A 21,152-nucleotide genomic window follows, 5' to 3' on the forward strand; every position below is an offset into this window, starting at 1 on the left:
AAATAAAAGGAGAGCTTCTGGGAGTCTAGGGATTTTGCTGAAGACAGAACTAAACTGGAAAGGTACCAAATTATATGAGGAAGATGACTTGCCACAAGTTCTGGTTGTAAAGTTCAGTTACAGGAATAGTGACCTAATAATGATTAATGTGTATATCCCACCTTTCACATCCCCATATCATAGACCTGAAATATGGGTGCAGTTAGAAGCCATGATTCTAGACATCTCACTCCTTCACCCACACACTGTAATTATTATGTTGGGGGATTTGAACGCCAGACTAGGCCCTTCACCTGAGACCTTTGCATCCTCTATAGGCTTACCCAGTCCCTCTGCAAGCGGGATACCCTGTTGGTCTTCCTGCGACACAAAGACCAATGCAGCAGGTGCAAAACTTTTGTCACTAATCAGCAAATGCAGCCTGCTCATCCTAGGGGGCAATGATCCTAACTTCAAATACCCCTACACTTACCATGGCATACACACAAGTAGTGTACTTGATTTCATCTGTGTCTCTGCTGGAAAAGATTATCTCTTTTCACAAATTGAAGTTCTTCCCAGAGCTGATAGTGATCATCAACCAGTCAGTGTTAAGATCAGGGTACCACCGGACCTTAGATTTACTAATGAGCTGGATCAACGGATTACAAACAAAACCGAGGTACAACTAAACAAAAGAATCAGGTGGCATAAGGTCAACACTGATGAGATAAACAAGTACCTTAATTCCTCAGACTTTGATCATTGGTCAGCTACAATACAAACCTCCTCGTCCGATTAGATGGCAGTTAATTCGGCGATGGAGAATATATGCGGCCAACTAAAAAATCATTTAACTGAGAATGCTACCCCATCAATTACCAAAAGATATAGACCGGATTGGTTCGATACTGAGTGACAATCCATTAGGAAAAGACTTAAGAGCCTAATGAGAAAGGCGTAGGGGTCTCAGTCTAAGACTATACATAACAATATGTTAGAACTGAGAAGGAAATATAAGCAAACCATTAGAGCAAAAAAGACAACCCATCCATCTGAATGAGTTAGAACTCGCTGCTAAAGGGAGGAACACAGTCCTCTTCTGGAATTCAGTAGCTGGAATTCTTAAAGAAAGGAAATATGCATTTGATGCCCCTATTCCTGCAGCAAATTGGCAGATCCACTTTTCACAACTGTTTGCCCCTTCCAAAGGAGATCTTACTCCTAGTATAGACAGCCCCAAAAATCTGCCAGACTGGCCCTGACTACCGTATAGGAAATAAAGAGTATAATTGAAAGCCTTAACAACAATAAAGCTCCTGGAGAAGACTTTTTACCACCAGAGTTATATAAATCCAACCCTGACTGGTGGGCCCCCTTAATAGCAGGTCTATGTAATCACATAAATAACACTGCCAACATTCCTACAGGTTGGAAATTGGCAATAATTATTCCTATTTACAAAAAAGGGTGCAAAAAAGATTTTTTAAAAAACAGCCTAATAGATATAGTGGCCAAAATCTACTCTAAAGTACTTCTTTCTAAATAAGAGCTTTGGGAATATGAAAATAAAATCCTATCAGAAGAACAAGCTGGCTTCAGATCAGGAAGATCCACCATGGATAACTGTTTTATCCTAAACCACCTAATATATAAACATCAAAAAAGAGTAGACTTTATGTTGCTTTCATTGATCTAAAAGCAGCCTTTGACAGCATCAACAGAGAGCTCCTCTGGCAAAAACTAACGGTAATAATAATAATATTAATATTAATAATAATAATAATAATAATAAACTTTATTTATACCCCGCCACCATCTCCCCAATGGGGACTCAGGGCGGCTTACATGGGGCCATGCCCTGAACAATACAATATAACAGAATATAAAAAGAACAACAAATCATAACACATTGAACAATACAATAAATGATAATATGCATTACAACACAACGCTACATGGAATAGACTGTAGATTACTACTCCTGATCAAAAGTTTATACTCCAACAACCATATCCAGGTTAGGACTGGAATCAGTGGTGCCTTGACAAAGAGAATTGACTCCTGCAAAGGTGTAAGACAAGGCTGTTTATTAGCCCCTTTACTTTTCAACTTTTATATCAATGACCTGCCAGACAACCTCAGCAGCTCCGAGGTCCATAGGCCTATAATTGGTAACAGACACATAAATACTCTTCCATATGCGGATGACATGGTTCTGATGTCTAATACCCAAATAGGTTTATGAAGATTACTGATTAAACTTAACATCTACACCCACAAAAACGAGCTGACAATAACCAAAACCAAGTCAAAAATTATGGTGTTCAGAAAGTTTATAAAGCAAAAATCCTCCCCATGATACTATATGGAGCAGAAATCTGAGTCTAACCAAACTACCAATACTAGAACAAACACAATCAAAAATTTTAAGACAGATACTTGCTGTTGAAACTAAGACCACCGCTGCCGCAGTTAGAGCAGAGTTAGAAATACATTCTATCGAAGGTCTCGCCAAAATCAGGGCCTTTAACTACTGGTCTAAAATAAAAAAATCTCAAAAACAACAGACTGCCAAAATTGTGCTTCTTAGAACAATCTAATGGCTTTAACCAAGACTCCTGGGCAGAAAAACTATCCAGGTTTCTTTGCCCCTGCGGATTACAAATTACTTCCATTATCGGCTGGGTTCGGGGCTCTCTGGTTAAGGGTGAACTACAACTCCCAGATCCGAGGTCAATCATCCTCAAACCAGGCCTGTATGCACAGTTGGCCATGTTAGGTCTGTGTGCCAAGTTTGGTCTAGATCTGACATCAGCTGGGTTCAGTGCTTTCTGGATTCAGGTAAACCATAACTCCCAAAATCAAGGTCCATTCTACTAACCCCTGCAGTTTGTTCAGTTGGTCATGGGGCTTCTCTGTGCCAAGTTTAGTCCCAGTCCATTGTTGGTGGAGGCCACAGTATCAGTGAAGGTACTTCAAGTCTCATTATCCATGGCAAGTTTGGCCTAGATCCATCGTTGGTTGGGTTAACAATGCTCTCTAGATGTAGGTCAAGTACAACTCTTGTAAATCATTGTGAATTCTCCCCAAACCTTTTGTTCAGTTGCTGATCAATTCCTCTGTTAACTGTGGGCCATAGCAAAGGGTAGGAAGGGGTAAAGGTAGAGGCAGTGGGCGGGGGTCATGCAAATTAAGGAACCCTGGGACGTCCATTCTGGAGGAAAAACAGAAAATCTAGGGTTAAATTTCCTTGCATGAAAGCTTTCACTTGGGTGGGGGGCAGAATGGTATTTGTGGAGGACACTGGCAGGGTTTGGGTTACATGTCCATGGCGCTCACTATAACCTGCATGTCAGTGGAGGAAGGACCATTGGTCTCCTGTTCAGTGGGAACTATAGCTATTTCCTATGATTTCCTATATTTTGAGGGGTTGTTTTTTAATCCAAAAGTTCACTTCAACAGTTGTAAAAGCTGGACAGTGAGGAAAACTGACACAAGACTGCTAAAAGAACAACAAGATGACCAAACTGAAACTGCTGTACTTTGGCCATATCACGAGAAGACATCACTAGGAAAGACAAGGTTTTGGAAGTTCGTAGGCAATAGAAAAAGAAGACCACATTCCATGTCGATAGATACAGTCAAGGAAACCACAGCCTGGAGTCTGGAAAACCTGAGCAACGCCGTTGATTATAGGATGACTTGGAGGTCTGTCATTTATAGAGTCGCCAAGAATCAAGTTGATAACAATAATGTAAACTTCTGGTTCCTATGTCACTGAATGAGATGAACATAAGCCATATGAGAGGGGAAATAGAAACCTCCAACAGAAAGAAGATCACAATTAAATAGGACACTAAATATGTTGTTAAGCCAATCCCAATATTTATCACAGAGTTCAGGCCCCCTGGTGGTGCAGCGGATTAAACTGCTGAGCTGCTGAACTTGCTGATTGAAAGGTTGGCGCTTCAAATCCAGGGAGCGAGGTAAACTCCCGCTGTTGGGCCCAGCTTCTGCCAACCTAGCAGTTCGAAAACATGCAAATGTGAGTAGATCAATAGGTACCACTCCGGCGGAAAGGTAACGGCGTTCCATGCAGTCATGCCAGCCACATGACCTTGGAGGTGTCTTTGGTCAATGCTGGCTCATCGGGTTAGAAATTGAGATGAGCCCCATCCCCCAGAGTCAGACACAACTAGACTTAACGTCAGGGAAACCTTTACCTTTATCTTTAACAGCTAATAGTTAGATGATTTCTTGTCACCAAAACCAGAGTTTGCATAAATAAATTTTCATCAGAGATATAAATAGAGTGGAGAAATTTTAACTATCTCACATTGATATACTAAATAACTTTGATATTAAACCCAAAAGTCAGGGAACAGATAATATAAGATTAGTCCCAACTCTGATTGCTTTAAATATAAAATGTCTCGACCCCCTTGGCATTATTTCATTTAATGATGAAACTTAATTCACAAAATTAATTAGCAGTTTATTCTTGTAACTTTGAAGAAATTTTGTTCCTACAACAATTCTTAAAACAAACTCAGGTTTTTTTTCCCCTTTAATGAAATTTTCCATTTAATTTTTTTAACTTTTCAGTCTAAAAAGAAAGATTTTATGTCTAGGCGGTGCCTTCATAGTGTGAATTTAGTCATACATGCAGTCATTCATGAGATTATACATAAAAATACAGATGAGCTTCATGCTGCTGGTTGTTGTTTTTTACACAATGTATGTAGAACTACCAATGGAAGGTAAACATGTAGTATTCAATTAACATTTCTACTGGTCGCCGTTTAATCCATGCTAACCATGCTCTCACGACGACTTTGTTTCCACTTATGTAAAGCATATAATGCTATGCCTAAAACAGCACCAATAACGGCAATGCATAAAACAATCACAACGAAAGGTTGGGTAGAAGTACTAGGAGGCGCAGCACGAAAGAGCAGAGTGGCCCTTGCAATATTGGATACTTCTCCAACATTGTCGCTTGCATCGATGGCACGAATGGCAAAGTACATTAGGGTGCCATTTTCTTTTGCAAGTTCATCTGGCTCATACCGAAAGGTTTGTTTGTCTCCAGAAAATTCAGGTATCAAAGCAGAAGTGTCCAAAGAGGTGGCACTAGCAAAGTTAGCCTCTGTTAAGTCCAATGGGTTTCCACTCATTTTTATTTCATATCTGTCAGCTGAAAAACATGGGAGAGATGACACATTCCCATTAGGCTAAAAATACTTAATTATGATTCTAAACCAGATGTGGCCCTCCAGATGTTTGGGCCTTCAACTCCCAGAAGCCCTAGCCACCTGATCCAATTGCCAGAAACTCTGGCACCTGAAGTCCAGCACACCTGGAGGGCCACAACTCTGACACCATTGCTCTAAACAAACTGTGAATTAACAGTAGTACAGTAGAGTCTTGCTTATCCAACATTCTGTATTATCTAACGCAGTCTGCCTTTTAGTAGTCAAAGTTTTTGTAGTCAATGTTTTCAATACATTGCGATGTTTTGGTGCTAAATTCGTAAATACAGTAAATTATTACATAATATTACCATGTATTGATCTGCTTTTTCTGTCAATTTGTTGAAAAACAAAATGTTTTGGTGCTTAATTTGTAAAATCATCACGTAATTTGATGTTTAACAGGCTTTTCCTTAATCTCTCCTTATTATCCAGCATTTTCTCTTATTCAACATTCTGCCGGCCCGTTAATGTTGAATAAGCGAGACTCTACTGTACTGAATTTCCCAAAAAATAAGACCAGGCCTTATAGTAATTTTTGCTCCAAAAGATGCATTAGGGCATATTTTCAGGGACTGTCTTGCTTGTTCATGTACAAAAAGCTACATTTATTCATGTAAAACAATCTACATTCATGTCACATCTTCTGGAACACCGTTGCAATATTATATCAATATCATTTATATTGAATTATATATTATTATTTTATAATTCAGTACATCTCTCGTGTGTCACAATGGATGTCCTACTAGTTAATAAATCTGACTGGCAATTTTAACTGGGTCTTATTTTTGGGATAGGGCTTATTTTCAGGGAAACACAGTAGTAGTAGTAGTAGTAGTAGTAGTAGTAGTAGTAATGATAATGATAATAATGGACCAACTTGAAGGTTAATATCTATTATATTATTATTACTATTATTGATATTATAATAACAATCATCATCATCATCATCACCATCATCATATTACTTTTTCTCTTAAAAAAAAAAGAGATCCAAAGTGGCTCACAATAACACCAAGTACAGGCAGCCCCCAATGGTGAGACAACAGAAAGTGAGAAAAATCTACCCCTCAGAAGGGAAATTCACTCCTGAAAGAGTTACCATGGGGGAAAGGTGTCTCCACTGAAGCTTTATCACCAATCCTGGTTTCCACAACAAGCCATGTTTTTCAAAATCTAATTCTCACTGGGACAAAAAGAGGGGCGAAATCTTCTGAACGGGGGAACAGGGAGCAAAACAAACACCACAGGGCGTTAACTTTTCCCTATGCTATCCAAAGCCTGTGTGTGTGTATTTAGCTGGAGTTACACTTTAAAAAATGTGCCTGTTGTGACTTAACATGCAAATTCAACTAAAGAACAGACCTACAGAACCTATTTTGTTCATACCTTGGGGACTGCCTGTACTTTATAGTTAAAACTTAAAGACTTCAATTATAACTACAGCAACAGTATAATACTACTCTTGAATGTTAAGGAAATTGGATAATTAATGTAAATAGAATTGAAAACAGTATTTCCTCTTTATAATGCAAAAAAGTCAACTTATTGAACTGATGGGCTCATACGTTCAACCGAATCAGAATTGTACATACCTTGTCCAAAATCATAATCATTCCCAGGGGCTGTCCAAGTCAAAACGAATTCATCATTCTCATTGAATATTACTTCAAGGTCGGTGATTTTATTTGGTGGGAAGACATCTTTGTATGTACCTCCTCCTCCTCCTCCTCCTCCTCCACCACCACCACCACCACCTCCTCCTCCTCCAGCAGGAACACCTGTTACCATAAAACTACCTGCTGATGATATTCTGTCAAAATTTCCTAAGCCAAAACTGGCATCTGTAACATTAATTACAGGTCTTGGTGGGTTCAGAACTATTCCACCTGTGTGAAAAAAATGGAAAAACCTTCATTTTTCTACCTGATTATTCCCCTTCGTGATTTTTTTTGATAATGTCAGTTTTGCTGATGACAAATTTTGTTACATTTTGCCCCCCCCCCCCAAATGTTGATTCTTCAAAAGCATTACTAATGATAAGGATGAACTAGTCTCATATCTAGTCTCATTATTTAATATGTTATTGTAAATTTATTTCCCACATGCTTAAAATTCCAGGGCAAATGCTACTGTTCCTTTCATTTTTGTAAATTATATAAAGCTGTGAATCTCCACATGATGAGAAGTTTTTATGGAAGTAGAAGATGATTGGAAATCAAAAATACATGCAGATCATTCAAGAAGACCACCATTATGACACCAAAATTTAAAAGCCACTCATTTGTTTATCTTTGGAACCACTGAATCGCTTAAATAAGTCCATGACTGTAACATTTCAAGCTTATTTCTGTGTAATCCTGCATATCTTCTGCACTCTTCCGGTGGCTGTAGCTGAAACATTCATTTAGCTATATTGCTTATGTTTAACATGTCCTCAGGTAACTGTGCGCCAAAAACACCTCAAAGATTTAAGAACCCTTGCTCAAATCTTGCAAAAAATAAAACCCCTACATTTTGATTAGATAACTAAAAGATTTGCTAAAAAATACGCTCACAAACATTGAAAAATGTGTCATGAAATACAGAATGATGATCAGTCAGAAACATTAAATTTTCATACAGCAGCACTAAAATTGTGGGTTTTATTTTCATTTTAGTTTGTAAATGGGGCCTCAGGTGGCACAGTGTATTAAAGCGCTGAGCTGCTGAACTTGCGGACCAAAAGGTCCCAGGTTAAAATCCCGGGAGTGGAATGAGCGCCCGCTGTTAGCCCCAGCTCCTGCCAACCTAGTGGTTCGAAAATATGCAAATGGGAGTAAATCAATAGGTACCGCTTTGATGGGAAGGTAACAGCACTCCATGTAGTCATGCTGGCCCCATGACCTTGGAGGTGTCTACGGACAATGCCGGCTCTTCGGCTTAGAAATGGAGATGAGCACCAACCCCCAGAGTCGGTCACGACTGGACTTAATGTCAGGGGAAACCTTTACCTTTACCTAGTTTGTGAAAAATTATTTTACCCCATTCTGATACATGTTTCTTCCTTTATTTTCAATTTTAAATCTAACTTACTGCAAACCATTTTAATAGAGATAACATTTGGCTTGAACGGGTTTTGTGTGGAGGGTTTGGAGGCAATTACAAGCAGTCCCCAGGTGATGAACAGTTAAAACCATTAAAACCAATATTTAAAAAGCATTCATAGCTAAAACTACAGCACCCCTTGACTTGATCTTTTTAAATTTATTTTTGAAAATAAATTTGGCCATTTTGAGAATTTTAAGTTGGAAATGGAGGGGGATTGAAAGAGTGGGAGGGCAAATTTACACATTTGCTTCACATCGGAAGGTAAGGCCTGCCCATGTCAAGATGCAGCATGCATCATTTGCTGTTTATGGCATCAGGGATATCTCCACTTTGCAAGGGGGGATAAAGGCCTCCAGAGGCCTGGGATGGCCACACACTTAGCCACATTTTGCCCACTTTTTATTTATGCCATTGTTACCTGGCCCAAACCACAATACAGAGAAAATTTGAACTAGACCTTTGGCTGGCAAATTGACACAGAACACCTGAATATTAGAAATAACCTCCTGATGGTAAGAACTGTTCAGCAGTGGAATATGCTTCCTCAGAATGTGGTGGAGTCTCCTTCTTTTGAAGTTTTTAAACAGAAGCTGGATGGTCATCTATCGAGAGTGATTTCACTGTGTGTGTTCCTGCATGGCAGCGACTGGATGGCCCTTGTGGTCTCTTTCAGCTATGATTCTGATTCTACAGCTCTTTAGAAAGGCAAAAAAGGCTGCCAGAATATTATTTTGAAACACATGTAAGAATTAGGGAAATGTTTAATTGAAACCCCTCCAACACATTCATTTTGGCATGCATTATTAGGAAGCACAACCACCCTGTTTCCCCTAAAGTAAGACATCCCCAGAAAATAAGACCTAGTAGAGGTTTTGCTGAATTGCTAAATATAAGGCCTCCCCCGAAAGTAAGACCTAGCAAAGTTTTTGTTTGGAAGCATGCCCACCAAACAGAACACCAGAGCATGCAGGATCGGTAAATGTACGTACCATAGATGGTTGTACATAGAAATAATGGTAGTAACAAGAAATTCTTGATAGGATTCACAGCTTATCTGGTTATGCTGGTTTGTGATGACAACTACTGTACAGTATATAATAAATGTTCATTATTTTTGTTCAACAATAAATCTGAATTCTTCTTCATGGAAAAATAAGACATCCCCTGAAAATAAGACCAAGAGCATCTTTGGGAGCAAAAATTAAAGTCTTATTTTTGGGGAAACACGGTAACAGGATTACCACAGACATGTAAGAATTAGGGAAATGTTTAATTGAAACCCCTCCAACACATTCATTTTGGCATGCATTATTAGGAAGCACAACTAACAGGATTACAACAGACCAAGTGTATGCTCACCCTTGTTGCAAAATCAAATCTATACAAAATCAACCAAGGAAATTGGAAAAGGAATGGTAAAAAGCCCCTGCATTTCCATGAGGATTTCACACCCTCAGAATTTCTATCGCCATTACGATCATGCTTTACAGTTTTCCTAGAATTTGGTTACTTACCAGTACTATCTACATAACCCGATAAATACATAGCTTGATTTTGCCTATGGATCCTTCTAGAAGTTTTATCATGCCCGTGAACATTCACTTTGATACTGTATCTGCCATTGTCACTGAAAGCTATGAAATACCTTGAATAGATCCCGTCATGCTTTATAATATCAGCACCTTAATACATAAAATAATGAGAATTAATAATTATCTATGTACATTTTAAAGTCAAAATATCTACATATTTATGTATGTAACTATGTATGTATTTTTCAGAGTGGCTCCTACATCCAGAGAGCCCTGTGACTCCTGCCAACAATGGAACTTGGCACGCAGACCTCCCATAATCAACAAAAAAATACTACAGGAGTTTGGGAGTTATAATTCATCCCACATCCAGAGAGCATTGGGACTACTACCAACAATGGATCTGGACCAAACTTGGCACACATGCCCACCATGACTAACCTTAAATACTGGTAGGGTTTGGGAGGGGGTGCTTGACCCTGAATGATGGGAATTGTAATTCATCCACATCCAGAGAGCATTATGAACTTCCCAAAGATGGATCTGGACCAACCCTGGCACCCATACTCATCATTACAATTTTAAAATACTGGTGGGCTGTTTTTTTTGGGGGGGGGGAGAGGGGAGGGGAGGGGAATTGACCCTGGGTGATGGAAGCAGTAGTCCAACCAACATCACTGGTGTATATTCTATATCTGAAGAGCCGTATGTATTTCTAATGGGACCGCTCATAAAATCCACAACCAAACAATGACCAATTCTAATATTTATCATTTTAAAATACCTAACCCAGGCATCGCTGGGTACCTAAGCTAGTCTACAATAAACATCTTACTTATGGTCAGTTTTAAAAAATCATATCAGATGTATGATATGTTCACATCATGGTATCTTCTCCTGTTTTCAGGGAAATAAAGAACAAATAATCGTTAGGGGTAATTTCCGAAAAAGAAAAACCATTCAAAAATAGTAAAGCAGCAAAAACAGTAGTAGCAGCAGCAGTTCAGCAGCCTCTAGTGCCAGTAATAGAGCGACTGAGCTTAAGCAATTCAGGATCAGAGTCAAGATTAAAAGTTATAAAAGACATCTCTACGCGGATGACACCCAACTCTACTACTCTTTTCCACCTAAATCCAAGGAAGCCCCTCGGATTCTGGACTAGTGTCTGGCCGCTGTGTTGGCCTGGATGAGGGCGAACAAACTGATTTAATCCCGACAAGACAGAGGTCCTCCAGGTCAGTCGTACGTCTGATCGGGGTATTGGGTGGCAACCTGTGCTTGACGGGGTCGCACTCCCCCTGAAGGCGCAGGTCCGCAGCTTGGGGGTCCTCCTGGATTCGGGGCTGACGCTTGAGGCTCAGGTGTCGGCCGTGGCTGGGAGGGCCTTTGCACAATTAAAACTTGTGCGCCAGCTGCGACCATACCTCGAGAAGTCTGATCTGACCATGGTGGTCCACGCCTTAGTTACCTCTAGACTGGACTATTGCAATGCGCTCTACGTGGGGCTGCCTTTGAAGACGGCCCAGAAATTACAACTAGTACAGCGTTCGGCAGCCAGGCTTCTAACCGGAGCAAATTACAGGGCGCGTTCAACGCCTCTGTTTAAGGAGCTCCACTGGCTGCCGTTTACTTTCCGGGCCCAATTCAAGGTGCAGGTTATCACCTACAAAGCCCTAAACGGTTTGGGACCCACCTACCTTAGAAACCGCATCTCCCCCTATGAACCTGCACGTTCTCTTCGCTCGTCGGGAGAGGCCCTTCTCTCGCTCCCACCACCCTCACAGTCGCGGTTGGTGGGGACGAGAGGGCCTTCTCCGTCGTGGCCCCCCGGCTTTGGAACTCACTCCCTAGAGATCAGGCAGGCCCCCACCCTCCTCTCCTTTCGGAGGAGCCTGAAAACCTGGCTCTTCCAGAAGGCCTTCGATGATTGACCCTTGTAGGTTCGACCTATTTGCCCACTGAGCATAGACCCATAGGTATGCCTTCTCAGTATTACACTTAGCACTTTAATGACTACGTCAGCTGGTTAACTACCCCTCCCTGATGACTTCTACATATTTTGCACTTTGGCCCAGATCCGTGAATTCAACTCATGTTTTTAATACCTATTTTGTATGCTGACCTTTTATGACTGTTTTTATCTGTTTTGTTGTTTTTATTGTTGATTGATTTGTTTTATTGCATTGTTCGCTTTTATATTGTTATGTCTGGGCATGGCCCCATGTAAGCCGCCCCGAGTCCCTTCGGGGAGATGGGGCGGGGTATAAGAATAAAGTTGTTGTTGTTGTTGTTGTTGTTGTTATTCAGGGAACTACATATCCAGACAGGAAAGTTAAAAGGACCTTGCTATCTAACTCACAGCAGATATCTTGTCTCTCCATGTTCACAGGAGAACAAAAGAAAAACAAAATGGAGGACTCTAGCTTTCATGTGCTCAGAAAAAGAGGCCTGTCCCTGAAATGTATCAATCATAAGAAAGATGAGGAGAGAAAGGAAGACAGGCAGATGGAGAGGCCAATGGGAGAAGGACTTCTCCTTGCCAACAAACTCCTCTGCCTATCTAAGTTCTAGGTGAGGACGACAGGATGTTTCAATAATTATAAAACAAGCACTTGAAAATAAACTTACCTGCACCCTCATCATATAGCGCTAACTCTACAGGTTTACCAGATGTGGATTCAACTGTAGCCATGACTTTGGCTCCAATAACTGGCAAAAATCCTTGGCTGACATCTGCATAAATGATCATTGGATTAGGAAAACTGTTGTTACTGTTACTAATGTAGGTCTTCACAGTTACTGGAGGAACAGTGGCAGATGCTGCTCGGGTGGTGACTGTTAGCGAAATGACTTGATCTGCTGAGTCAGTATTCTTAATTGAATAAGGCCAGTTTCCTGTCTGCAAATCAAAGTGTTGAAGTATGAAATCTTGCATGTAAAACTTTTGGAAGTAGTTATCTCCCATTTATACAATCTGTCATTGTATTTTATCTGCAGCTAGCAAAGCTGTAATTCCAGAAGTTTTGCAAGACATATGTACACTTATTTTAATATCCATTATATATAGTCATTTTTAATTACTGAATATTAAATTAAATATACATATACAGTATATAAATGTTCATTCAATGTAATTGGAATAAAATTGAAAGAAAACCCTATTTTTACCTTTGCAGTTCCAGAAATCTTCAGCCTAGCTGTTCGGATGTTGGAATTTTCAATTCGGAAGTCTTTATTTAAGTACTTTTTTTCTTTGGGATCTGTCAGGGAAATTTCTGGTGTACTTGTACTTGAACTCCATGCAATCAGAAATAAAGTGTCTTTTCCCACAGTTTTATCAATAGTAACAACACCTTGCAGCCATTTCATAGAAGCAATTTTTTCTGCCTTACTTTCAAGCTGGTGGGGGGGGGGGGGGGAGGAGAGAGAAAAGTGTTTTAATATAGGGGAAAAGTGAGCACACTGATACCTCCCTCGTGTGTGTGTGTGTGATCAGGACATTGGCTCAGTAGACCCTATTTACACGTATGGTTGTATCAAGACAAATAGGTTGATATCCAGCCTGAGGCATGCAACAGTTGGCTTTTTGCCCCCTCCCTCCTTTTTTTTACAGCTTTGCCCAGTGATAAAGACATGCTTTGGGTGGTTTTCCCAGCAGTGCGGAGCAAATTTTGTGGTTTGTGTACCTGAAGCAAGGAGAAGGGATTATGCCTGGTCTAGTGGTTCTGGATTCTGCTCTGCAGAAAGCTAGTTGGAACATATCCCACAATGTTCAAACATACATAAATGCTGATATGGCAGCCATGAGATTTGTCTTGTGCTGCGCAAATTCCATTTGTCCAACAATGATCAAACTTAAATCATATAGCAAATAGACTGAGATTGGTTATAGAAGGAATAATAAATGAGGATATAGAATAGCTAAAAACAGATACGAAGAACGTAGAGGAAGAAATCTGGAATATTTTTAAAAGAGTTTACAAGAAAAGAAATTAGGAAAATTGATAACCTAATATGTATGAGATATATGGAACAAATATAAGAGAAAGTTAATCGTGGATGGTTCATTAATAACCCCAATTATAATGGAAAGGAAATTTCCAAAAAATCTAAAAAACATAATGGATAAAAAATTAAGGGAAAATTATGGATAAAATAGGGGATTGGGTAAAGGTTGAAATGAAAAAGGAAAGAATTATGAAAAAATTCAGGGAAATAAAATTGTCATGGTTCCACTGTATACAACTAGAGCAATGGATCAAAAACTGGGTAAAAAATAATAAAAATGATAGTAAACTTAATCAGTTTGAACAATTAATACAAAATGGAAGAGACAGAGAGGAACATAAAAATGTGAAAGTAATAACCAGTAAAATATATAAGATAATAAATGAAATCAATAAAGGAAAAATAAAAAATAAAAATCTCAAGGAGATTTAGGAGGAAGATTTAGGGACAAAAATAAATAAAATGGAATGGTCACAGTTATGGAGGCAGAGAAATTTGAAAAATTTATCAATACAGGTTAAAGAAAATAATTATATGTTGATAAGTAAATGGTATTTAACACCAATAAAAATAGCAAATATAAACAAAAACTATTCAAGAAATTGTTGGAGAGGATGCCAAAAAGTGGGTACATATACATATGTGGTGGCAATGTAAATATGTTAGTGAATTTTGGGGAAAGGTATTTAAAGAGATGGAGGAGATAATGAATATCAAGGTAGAAAGAAGCCCTAGTATAGCTTTATTATCTTTATATACAAATAAACAGTTGAAAAAAGAAGAAAAAGATGCAATATCAAATTTATTAACAATAGCAAGTCTGTTGATAGCAAGGAAATGGAAAAGGGAAATAAATATACAAATAGAAGAGTGGTATAAGGTAGCATGGAAATTAGCAAAAAAATGATAAGCTGATATGTTAATTAAAAGTTTAAAGAGGGTTATGGAGTTATGGGGGGGAGCATGGTGTTGTGGGATTATAGATAGATAGATATATAGATAGATAGATAGATAGATAGATAGATAGATAGATAGATAGATATGAAAATAACAGTGGATGCAAAAATGTGTTGTAGAATTGTATTGAATATTGAAAATTGAATAGTGATTACTATGGGTCTGCTGTATAACAAATGATGTATAAAAATGTTTTAATAAATATTATTTAAAAAACCGCTTAAATCATATAAAATCACTAGCTGTGCCCGGCCACGCGTTGCTGTGGTGTTGTCTGGTGGTGTTGGTGAGAAATTGTTGAGTTAGTGGTGGTATTGAATGTCCGTTGTATGGTTGTCTTTATGTTTAGTATGTATTTGGTTGTTTGTGTAATGTGAAAGTGGTGAGAGTAGAGGGAGTCTTTGTCGCTGTGTAGTATTGTATAGTATGCATACGTTGTCCAAGTGTTGTGAATGGTTAGATTGTGTCTTGGTGCATAGTAGAAAGGGTTGGGGTGGATGGCCGTTAGGGGTGTCTCCAAATTATTGGATGGTATAGTTCTATGATTATTATTCTTATTATTGTTGCTGTTATCATCATGATTATTATCTTTATTATCATCATTATTATTATATATTGGGTGGATGGCCATCTGTCAGGAGTGTTTGGATTCTGTGGTATTGCATGGTAGAAGGAGGTTGTACTGGATGATTCTTAGGGGTGTCTGCAAACATTAGGATTCCATGATATTGTTATTAGTATTATTATTATCAAGAGGCTGTATGGCCATCTGTTGGGAATGTTTGGATTGTGTTCCCGAAGGCAGGAAGGGGTTGGACTGGATGGGCTTTAGGGGTCTCTCCTATCTCTGTGACTGTAGGATTTTATTATAGTTTTAATGGTGGAGATTGTGGAGATATTGGATGGCCATCTGTCATGCAGCCAGATCCCAGGGCTGAATTTCCAAGCCCTGAATCTGACTTCATAACATAAACATGCGAGCACCTGGCGGGAGAAGATAAAATGAGCCTGGGAACTCAGGGGTGAAAGTATAAACAATTATAATTGCTGTAGTGTGGGGGGGATAGAAACCTTGGTGGAAATGTGATCCAGAAGGTGGGGTTTGATGATGATATTTGCGTGTGATATTACGTTGCATCAGAAGTGATAAAATTAGATGTATGTAAACATTAGGTCATTCTCGACTTTTCCAAAGTCATGTATTCTTCAATAAAGATTGTGTTTGAGAGCAGCTGTCTTTGATCTGCGTTCAGACTGGTCCTTTGAAGTAAGCCTGACATTAAAGTCGAGAATCCCATTTCTCACCCTCCTGCGGAATTCGCAGTGAAGTGATAATGAGCGAGGAAGAAGATCAAAGCCCAAATGAGGCAGAGAGGCCTTTGCAAGGGGCCCGGCCGAAGAGAGAAGAGACGCTGCAAGCCATAGCTTCCTCTACGGGGTACCCCAAGCCGAACGGCGTGACCCAGAGAATTCCCAGGCTCGGAAGAGGCGTCTCTGCAGCTGCAGAAACCAGTTGGGGATCTGGAGGAAGTATGCCGGAGACCGTGGCCCTGCGGTTATCCATCCTGGAAACTAATTTATCCAGGCTGTCGGAAACCGTGGGGAGATTGGTGCCATTATTGGAAGAGAATCTCCAGAAGGAGGCCAGCCGATATGGCGCCGAGAGAGAACCAAGCAAAGAAGGAGATTGGAGCCAGAGGGGCCAGCGGGCGTCAACGCAGAGCCCCGTGGCGGCAAGGGACGAGGGAGATGAGGAATACTGGCAGGAGCTGCAGTTCCGGGACAGCATGGCGCGAGAAGTGGAGCGTCAGCGGGCCCTGGGGACCCTGAGGCCGCCGTCTCCAACAGAGCTCCCAACCCCCCGAATGGGCGTCGGGGTGGAAAGGCCACTGGGGCCAGGGATCGGGTCCAGTGGATTCGCAGACGAAGGCGGAGAGGAGCGGGGGGTCCAGGAAGAGGAGGAGGATGTGCCGTACGACGAGGAAAGGCGAGATGAGGGGGCTACAGCTAGGCCAGTATGCGGATGGGCGGAAGAGCCAACAGCGGCGGCAGACTTCCAGGAGCCGCGCAGAATGACCACCGGAGTGGGGCGCGGCGTGTTCCAAGGAGCCACCCGAGGAAACCTGATGCAACCCTTCCCCATGCCGCCCAGACAATATCAAAGGGCTGCAGAATGGATGCCTAGAAGGGAAGATCTCAAGCTGGAATACGGAGGGGAATCAGAGGAACTGAACTTTTTTCTAATTAGCATTAGAGGATACATGGAAGACAACGCACACACATTTCCCTCCGAAGCAAGCAGGGTTCGAGCCATCGGCAACACACTAAAGCGAGGAGCAGCCAGCTGGTATGTGCAATTGCATGCCAGACGCGACCCATGCCTGAGGTCAGTGCCCCGCTTCCTCGCCGCACTGGAGAACCGGTTCAGAGACCGGCTAGAGCAATTGAGGGCTCGAGACCAGCTGAAAGGAATAAAACAGAGGGACAAAACGGTGCCCGAGTACGCAGAGGAATTCCTCCACCTCGCGGAAAGGGTACCGGAGTGGTCTGAAGTAACCAAAGTGGAACTATTTAAAGAGGGACTACGCCCCGAGATTTTCAGCTGGGCAGCGCACAGAGACGACCCCGAGACGCTCCAGGGATGGATTCAACTAGCGGGGCGCGTCGAATCTACCCTGGCACAAGTAAAGCGCTTCAGGAGCAGCAGCGGCCAGCAAAGACCGGTGGCGAGAGGTCGAGGAGAAACGAGGAAGCAAGAAAGACCCGGAGGGAGGCCGGGGATTCCCTCCAGAGGAGACGACAACAAACCTAAACCGGGATGCTTTGTATGTGGGAAGACGGGCCACCGAGCAGCGGAATGCTGGGCCCGGAAGGGGGAGCCGCCAAAAGCCCCAAAGCCCAAGCCAGCAACCGGGAGGCGTGCGGAGGAGGAGGTGCAGGCCCCAGAATCTTCGGAAAGATTGGTGAGTCGGGACAAACGCATGATAGTAGTACCAATTTGCCTCTCGGGGCTAGAAAATCGGGCCACCTGCAAGGCGTTTGTAGACTGCGGGTGTTCTAGGAACATTATAACCCCAGAATTAGCAGGAGCGCTGAAATGCCAGCAGATGGCACTTGACTCCCCAATTGCATTTTCGCAGCTAGATGGATCAGTCGCTGCTGGGGAAGTATCTACAAAGGAATTACGGGGAGTTCCATGCAAAATAGGCAAATGGGGAGGAAGAATATCCTTTGTGATAGCCCCTATTGCCACATACCATGTAATATTGGGGATACCATGGCTCGAACAAGCGAATCCTGAAGTAGATTGGAGAGGAAAAAGCTTAGCATTTAAAGAACAGCAGATGCAATGGGAAATAAGCAAAATTGCAGAAGAGGAGGACGAGGAAGACGAAGCAGGGGAAATAGACCCACAGCTATTGCCACCTGAATACAGAGACTTTGCGGATGTTTTCAATCAGAAAGAGGCCAGTAAATTGCCTCCCAAAAGAAATATAGAAGTAGGGATTGAAATAACCCCAGGAGCAGACTTACCAAAACCAAAAGTGTATCCCATGTCTGTGCAAGAGAAGGAGGAATTGAGAAAATACATTGATAAAAACCTGGCTCGAGGCTTCATTAAGCCATCTAATTCTCCTCTCGGGGCTCCAGTGTTATTTAGGAGAAAGAAAGACAATTCCCTAAGATTGTGCATTGATTATCGAAATTTAAACGCAATTACCAAGGACAATAAATACCCTATGCCCTTAGTCAAGGATTTAATTACCGTATTGAAGAAAGGGAGCATATTTACTAAACTGGATTTAATTGAAGCGTATCATAAATTAAGGATCAAACCGGAGGATACTTGGAAAACCGCATTTTCCTGCGCATTCGGCCATTTTGAATACGAAATTTTGCCTTTCGGGTTAAAAAATGGAAGCGGCTGCTTTATGCAGCTTATAAATGAAATACTACACCCGTTATTGTACAGAGGGGTGTTCATATTCCTTGATGATATCTTGATCATTTCTGAAGATAAGGAAAAGCACGTAAAATTGGTCCGGGAAGTTTTGCAGAGACTAAGAGAAGCAAAGCTGTACGCAAAACTGTCCAAATGTGAATTTAATAAAACTCAAATTGACTTTCTGGGATATCGGATGTCTCCAGAAGGGTTAGCTATGGATCCAGCTAAAGTAGCAGATGTGAAAGAATGGGGAGTGCCTCAAACAAGGAGGCAATTACAATCATTTCTGGGGTTTGCAAATTTTTACAGACCCTTCATAAAAGGCTTTGCACAAATAACCGCACCCCTTACAGAACTTTTAAAAACAAAAGGGAAAGGGGAGACAGCAAAAGTGAAAGCTCCCGGCGCCAAACTGAGTTGGACGCCAGAATGCCAAAAGGCATTCGAGACATTAAAAGAATGCTTCACTGAAGGACCCATCCTAAAACACCCTGATATCAGGAGCCCTTTCATAATCCATTGCGATGCCTCAGACTGTGCGTACGGGGCAGTGCTATTGCAAAAAGATCAAAATGGGAACTTAAAACCCTGTGGATATTTGTCACGGAAGTTCAGCGAAACTGAAAAAAGTTGGCCAATATGGGAAAAAGAGGCATTAGCCATATTAAAAGCCTTAGAATGCTGGCGACACTTCCTCGAAGGAAGCGGAATCCCATTCGAAATTTGGTCTGACCATAAGAATCTCCAGTATTTAAAGTCTCCTAGAAAATTGTCCCCCAAACAAATCAGATGGGCGCAATACTTCAGCAGATTCGATTTCCAATTAAAGTTTTTTCAAGGGAAACAGAATGTCTTGGCAGATGCTCTTTCACGCATGCCTCAACACGAAGGCCTAACCACAGCAAAGGAGGGGACAATATTCTCTGACAAACAATGGGGCTTAGCTGTCAGGACAAGAGCACAAACCCAAAAGGAGGACACGGCTTTTGTCGAACTCGGCGGGGAAGATAACTGGGGAAATGAACTAAAACAGTCTTATAAAGGAGATCAATGGATCGCGTCCAACGCAGAAAAGGGGGACCAGAAGGGGGGATTTTGGTTTGTAAACAAGAAACTGTATATCCCAGCAATATTAAGGATTAAGATTCTGCATCGTTTTCACAACAACCAGAGCGCTGGTCATACAGGAATTACCAAAACAACAAAGGCAATAGCAAAACATTGTTGGTGGCCAGGAATGAGGAAGGACATAAAGAATCATGTTGTCCAATGTGATGATTGTGCCAGAAATAAATCGGGAGGAGGGAAGCCTATGGGATTGTTACAGACAGTAGCGGAACCTACCAGGCCTTGGGAATGTGTAGCTATGGACTTTGTGGGAGAACTGCCAGTCAGCAAAGGACATCGTTATATTTGGACAGTATTAGACCTGTTTTCTAAACAGGCCCACTTTATAGCACTGACGAAGCTACCATCGGCTGAGAAACTAGCTGAATTGTACATAAACCATATTTACAAATTACATGGATGTCCAAGTAGAGTAGTCAGTGACAGAGGAGTACAATTCACAGCAAAATTTTGGGAAAAATTCTTGGAAATGCTAGGAGCAGAAAGGAGTTTAAGTTCTGCTTTCCACCCCATGACAAACGGGGCGGTAGAACGTACTCAGCAAACGCTTGGGCAGTTCCTTCGAATGTACTCTAACATGAGACAAAATGACTGGTCTAGGTGGTTGGCGTTTGCGGAACTAGCCTTTAATTCAACTATACATTCAGCAACAAACAAAACCCCCTTTGAAGTAGTTTACGGGTATGAAATACAACCTTTACCCCAATTGCCGAGGTGGACAGAAAATGAAGGAACAGAGGCAGGGAAATGGAAAACGCAAATGATGGAATGTTGGAATCAAGTGACTGCTTCGTTAAAAGAAGCACACAAAAAGTATAAAACGTTCGCAGACAGAAAGAGGGTGGAAGGCGATAAATTAGATAAAGGAGATCTAGTGTGGTTAAGTACCCAAAACATCAAATTGGGGTTACCTTCAAGAAAACTGGGCCCCAAATATATTGGACCATTCAGAATACAGGGTGTTATCAATGAAGTGACTTTCCAATTGGCATTGCCAAAAAGTTTAGGGAAAATACACCCAGTCTTCCATCGCAGCTTGCTGAAAAAATATATGGGGACTTTAGACAAAATGGACCCATAGAGTTATTGTTTGATTTGTTTCAGGACTATGGTGAAAGAAGAACCGAAGAGGAGGACGAAGAAAACGGGGGCGCCATGTCATGCAGCCAGATCCCAGGGCTGAATTTCCAAGCCCTGAATCTGACTTCATAACATAAACATGCGAGCACCTGGCGGGAGAAGATAAAATGAGCC

The 21,152-nt window shown here is 41.3% G+C and overlaps 1 protein-coding gene across 2 annotated transcripts in view; it reads right to left on the bottom strand.

Annotated features, from left to right (window-relative positions):
- Positions 1-4,456: 4,456 nt before the first annotated feature.
- Positions 4,457-21,152, bottom strand: part of LOC100558144 (calcium-activated chloride channel regulator 1) — a 40,575-nt gene continuing 23,879 nt past the window's right edge. Inside the window, exons 10-14 of one of the 2 annotated variants that reach the window (XM_062978060.1) lie at positions 13,028-13,258; positions 12,488-12,758; positions 9,842-10,009; positions 6,833-7,126; positions 4,457-5,179 (exon numbers count right to left, since the gene is read on the bottom strand). In XM_062978060.1, the coding sequence (XP_062834130.1) occupies positions 4,785-5,179; positions 6,833-7,126; positions 9,842-10,009; positions 12,488-12,758; positions 13,028-13,258 (1,359 nt within the window). In that variant the 3' untranslated portion in view covers positions 4,457-4,784. Of the gene's footprint in view, positions 5,180-6,832; positions 7,127-9,841; positions 10,010-12,487; positions 12,759-13,027; positions 13,259-21,152 lie in introns of those variants that run through there. The other variant, XM_016992990.2, reaches the window with a different exon arrangement.

The sequence above is a fragment of the Anolis carolinensis genome, chromosome 4, assembly GCF_035594765.1.
Source record: "Anolis carolinensis isolate JA03-04 chromosome 4, rAnoCar3.1.pri, whole genome shotgun sequence".
NCBI lineage: Eukaryota > Metazoa > Chordata > Lepidosauria > Squamata > Dactyloidae > Anolis > Anolis carolinensis.